The sequence below is a fragment of the Oncorhynchus gorbuscha genome, unplaced genomic scaffold (assembly GCF_021184085.1).
Source record: "Oncorhynchus gorbuscha isolate QuinsamMale2020 ecotype Even-year unplaced genomic scaffold, OgorEven_v1.0 Un_scaffold_1254, whole genome shotgun sequence".
Classification (NCBI taxonomy): domain Eukaryota; kingdom Metazoa; phylum Chordata; class Actinopteri; order Salmoniformes; family Salmonidae; genus Oncorhynchus; species Oncorhynchus gorbuscha.
In genome coordinates, this window is record NW_025746086.1 from 162,316 (window position 1) to 167,836 (window position 5,521).

The window sequence follows — 5,521 nt, forward strand, 5'->3', positions numbered from 1 at the left end:
GCTGGCTACCTCTGTCCGGTTCTCCTCTCTTCACTAGATGGACGGTAACTTTAGTGTTTAACCTCTCTGTGTTCAAGGACCGAACGTTTGAATATTATTTTCAGGGCGCCTCAATAGCAGGTATTGAACCCCGGGTAAATAATCACTAGTCAGAACCTCAACCTCAGTATACATTCATTATAAAAAATATATTTAATATCTGATATTGTGAGTAAACAACCTCGAGAGTGCGTCTTCCAGCCCTCCAATAAATTATATCTTTCAACCCTCCCGGTTAGTAAATGTACCTCAACATGCCCCGGAGAAGGCAGAGTAACGACACCAGCCTTTTAGCGGGGCTGACAGACTGACTACAACGCTCGCGTCGATAAATTAATTTTGTTATTAAAAATGACACACTGCTCTCGCGCCATTAACTAACGTCTGGAAGTCAGTTCTATTTGTGACGCAGATCACGCTGCATCTCCTCATTGGTTAATAGAAGCAGGTAGCCACATGTCATCTTATTTAGCAAAAAACATAACTTAACATAAACATAACTTCTTTAAACAATAAAAGCTAATTTACAAACGTTTCTGAAAATGGATATATAGCTTTTTGGAATGAAACTCTTCTTATGTTTCCCCATCTGAGCTCAGAGTAGATGAGAGATGTAATGTTTGTCTCTGTTGTGTTGAAGACCAATCCAGCAGGAGAGACCAGCCTCCCCTGTACCCAGCTGTGTGTCCATGAAGAGTGACCGGTCTATGATGCAACCTATATCCTTTAGAGAGGGAGACTTTTCTACTGACCAAAGGTAAGAAGAAGTCATGGGTCCTGGTCAGTGAGTTAAACAACACTGTCTCTAGTCATTTCTCCTTCCATTTTCCCATTTATTGTTGTTGTTTTCATAATCCATAGGCTTTTCCTTTTATCCAATTGCATAGTCCTAAAACAATATTAAACAAACACAACATTCTCTCCGTGTGTGTGTGTGTGTGTGTGTGTGTGTGTGTGTGTGTGTGTGTGTGTGTGTGTGTGTGTGTGTGTGTGTGTGTGTGTGTGTGTGTGTGTGTGTGTGTGTGTGTGTGTGTGTGTGTGTGTGTGTGTGTGTGTGTGTGTGTGTGTACTCCCTGGATGAGGAGATGTAATCTCATGTTTTGTCCACAGAAACCAACAGGAGAGATCAGAGTCAGAGATTCTCAGTGGTCAGTCTTCCCAGAGTCATCAAACAGACCTGGCCTCCATATTCAGTGTATGTGGTCCTGTTGTGTATATTTATTTTTGTTTACCTCAAGAAAAGTTGATCTGTCAATCATTCATTAATGAGAAGCATTTAGTCTCTTGCTTAACTGATTGACTTGATTTATTTCAGTTGCTTGAAGAGAAAATGATGACATTTGTGAAGAACGAGCTAAAGATGTTCAAGAGGATTCTTAGTGCAGAACTCCCAGAAGGCTTTGAGAGTCAGAAGCAGGATAAGGAAGTGGTGGATGCTGAAGATGAGAAGCAGGAGAGCAGTGCCAGAGAGGGGGCTCTGAAGATCACACTGCACATCCTGAGGAAAATGAACCAGAAGGAGCTTGCTGACACACTGGAGAAATGTAAGAGTTGTCTGCCTCATGTTGAATGGTGTTTTATAACATTTAAAAGCTGTAGCTAAAGTACAGCGAAAGTAGCTGTGTAACTCAATCATATTGTAGCAGCCTTAACACAACACCTAGTGACCTCATCAAGTAGCAGCAGGGATGTGTTGTGTTGTTTTTTAATTTTTTAATTTTTTTATTTCACCTTTATTTAACCAGGTAGGCTAGTTGAGAACAAGTTCTCATTTGCAACTGCGAACTGGCCAAGATAAAGCATAGCAGTGTGAGCAGGCAACACAGCGTTACACATGGAGTAAACAATTAACAAGTCAATAACACAGTAGAAAAAAATGGGGAGTCTATATAGATTGTGTGAAAAAGATGGAGGTAGGCGAATAATTACAATTTTGCAGATTAATTTAGAGAGAGAGAGAACATTAATAATCCCATCAATAATACCAATAATAATATTAATCAGTCACACCAGTCTGTAACGCATTATGAAAACATTTACACATTTATACAGTCAGTTAAGAGAATAAATTATTATAATTTAAAACTTTATAACAGTCCTACAATACTGTAGGCATTAAAACAGACAAAACAAACAGTAATATTAATATCCTCTGTGTTATTTCTTCATTCAGATGAGCTTGCTGTGATTTGCCAACGTGAACTCAAATTTAATCTAAAGAAGAAGTTTCAATGTGTATTTGAGGGGATCGCTAAACAAGGAAACCCAACACTTCTCAATAAGATCTACACAGAGCTCTACATCACAGAGGGTGGAACAGGAGAGGTCAATAATGAACATGAGCTGAGACAGATTGAGACAACAACCAGGAAACAAGAAAGACCAGAGACTGCAATCAAATGTAACGACATCTTCAAACCCTTAACTGGACAAGACAAACCTATCAGAACTGTGTTGACAAAGGGAGTCGCTGGCATTGGAAAAACAGTCTCTGTGCAGAAGTTCATTCTGGACTGGGCTGAAGGAAAAGCAAATCAGGATGTCCAATTTGTATTTTCATTCCCTTTTCGGGAGTTGAATTTGATGAAAGAGGACAAACACACTTTCATTGAACTTCTCAATCACTTCTCAATGGAAACTAAACAATCAAGAATCTCCATCTACGACAAGTACAAAGTTCTGTTCATCTTTGATGGTCTGGATGAGTGCCGACTGCCCCTAGACTTCCAGAAGAACAAGATCTGTTGGGACGTCACAGAGTCAACCTCAGTGGATGTTCTGCTGACAAATCTCATCAAGGGAAATCTGCTTCCCTCTGCTCTCCTCTGGATAACTACCCGACCTGCAGCAGCCAATAAGATCCCTTCAGGGTGTGTTGACCAGGTGACAGAGGTACGAGGGTTCAATGACCCACAGAAGGAGGAGTACTTCAGGAAGAGATTCAGTGATGAGGACCTGGCCAGCAGAATCATCTCACACATAAAGACATCAAGGAGCCTTCACATCATGTGCCACATTCCAGTCTTCTGTTGGATTTCTGCAACAGTCCTTGAACACATGCTGAAACATAAGAGAGAAGAGATGCCCAAGACTCTGACTGAGATGTATACACACCTTGTGGTGTTTCATACGAAACAGAAGAATGAAAAGTATCTTGGGAAAGAAGAGACAGGTCCACACTGGAATAAAGAGAGCATTCTGTCACTGGGAAAACTGGCTTTTCAACAGCTTGTGAATGGCAATCTGATTTTCTATGAAGAAGACCTGAAGGAGGCTGGCATTGATGTCAATGAAGCCTCAGTGTACTCAGGATTGTGCACACAGCTCTTTAAAGAGGAATGTGGGCTGTACCAGGACAAGGTGTACTGCTTTGTTCATCTGAGCATTCAGGAGTTTCTGGCTGCTGTATATGTGTTCCTCTCATTCATCAACAACAATCAGAATCTAATGGACAAACTGCAAACAAATGAGGAGCCTGAAGTTACTGTCTACAAGAGTGCTGTGGATAAAGCCTTACAAAGTGAGACCGGAAACCTGGACCTTTTCCTCCGCTTCCTTCTGGGCCTCTCACTGGAGTCCAATCAGAAGCACTTACGAGGTCTACTGACAAAGACAAGAAGCAGCTCAAAGACCCATGAAGAAACAGTCAAGTACATCAAGGAGAAGATCAGGGACAATCCCTCTCCAGAGAGGAGCATCAATCTGTTCCACTGTCTGAATGAACTGAATGACCATTCTCTAGTGGAGGAGATCCAAAGCTACCTGAGATCAGGAAGTCTCTCAGAACCCAACCTGTCACCTGCACAGTGGTCAGCTCTGGTCTTTGTGTTGCTGACTTCAGAAAAGGACCTGGATGTGTTTGACCTGAAGAAATACTCCAGATCAGAGGAAGGTCTTCTGAGGCTGCTGCCAGTGGTCAAAGCATCCAGAGCTGCTGTGTGAGTAAATAAAATGACATTTAAGAACTAATCATCAGGAAGAAATATTCAGTTTAGAGAAAAATATGTATTATAATATGTATATAATATTATATTGAATAACATACTGAATTAATGCATTTATTTTCACATTAGTATAACAATATGACCATACAATTCTAGGAGACGGAAGATGAATCTATATGTTGTTTGAGAGAATAAACCAAATGCATCTGCCATTGTCCTTCTACACTAATCGTTAAATTAACAGTGTGTTTGTGAAGTCATGATGATCTCTTTGTCAGGCTGTCAGGCTGTGGAGTCACAGAGGAAGGCTGTGCTTCTCTGGTCTCAGCTCTGAGGTCAAACCCCCTCACACCTGAGAGAGAGCTGGACCTGAGCTACAATCACCCAGGAGACTCAGGAGTCAGACTGCTCTCTGCTGGACTGGAGGATTCACACTGCAGACTGGAGAAACTCAAGTATGTAGAGGGTTTATGTCAATGTTCATATCAGACATGTTGGACTTATCAGGCTGATTAAGACAAACATTATGACCACCACTTGGACAAAGTTATATGCTGACTGAGACAATGTTGTGTGTGTGAGTTCAGTGTAAATCTCTCAACACTGGACACACAACCACATGGAACACATGGACTCACACACACACAGGACACACACACACTGGACAAACACACACTGGACACACACACACACACACACACACACACTGGACACACACACACTGGACACATACACACACGAACACACACAAGCACAAAAACACTCACACACACACTGGACACACACTAGACACACACACACTGGACACACACTGGACACACACACACTGGACACAATCACACACTGGACAAATACACACACAAACACAGTGGACACACACACACACACACACACACTGGACAAACACACACTAGACAAATATACACACACACTAGACCAACACACACACACACACACACACACACTGGACACACACACACACACACTGGACTCACAGGCACACACACACACACACACACACTAGACAAACACACACACAAACACAGTGGACACACACATACACACTGGACACACAGACACACACTGGACACACACACACACACACACACACACACACACACACACACACACTGGACTCACAGACACACACTGGACACACACACACACACACACACACACACTGGACAAACACACACTGGACACACACACTGGACAAATACACAATGGACACACACAAACTGGACACACACACACTGGACACACACACACTGGACGAAGACACACACAAACACACTGGGCAAAGACACACTGGACAAACACACACACACCTGCTGGACACACACTTGACACACACACACTCTGAACACACACACACACCTGCTGGACACACACACTAGATACACACACACACTGGACACACACACACACACACACACAGTGGACGCACACACACACACACACACACACACACACACACTCACACTGGACACACACACACACACAAACTGGACACACACACACAAACTGGACACACACAC

At 42.6% G+C, this 5,521-nt stretch overlaps 1 protein-coding gene across 1 annotated transcript; it reads left to right on the forward strand.

The window, feature by feature from the left end:
- The first annotated feature begins 1,360 nt into the window (after positions 1 to 1,360).
- Positions 1,361 to 4,514, forward strand: LOC124022006 (NLR family CARD domain-containing protein 3-like). The gene is made up of 3 exons (XM_046337061.1): positions 1,361 to 1,583; positions 2,213 to 3,977; positions 4,262 to 4,514. The coding sequence occupies exons 1-3, from the start codon at positions 1,370 to 1,372 to the stop codon at positions 4,497 to 4,499; spliced, it is 2,217 nt and encodes a 738-aa protein (XP_046193017.1). The 5' UTR covers positions 1,361 to 1,369; the 3' UTR covers positions 4,500 to 4,514.
- The last annotated feature ends 1,007 nt before the right edge of the window (positions 4,515 to 5,521 follow it).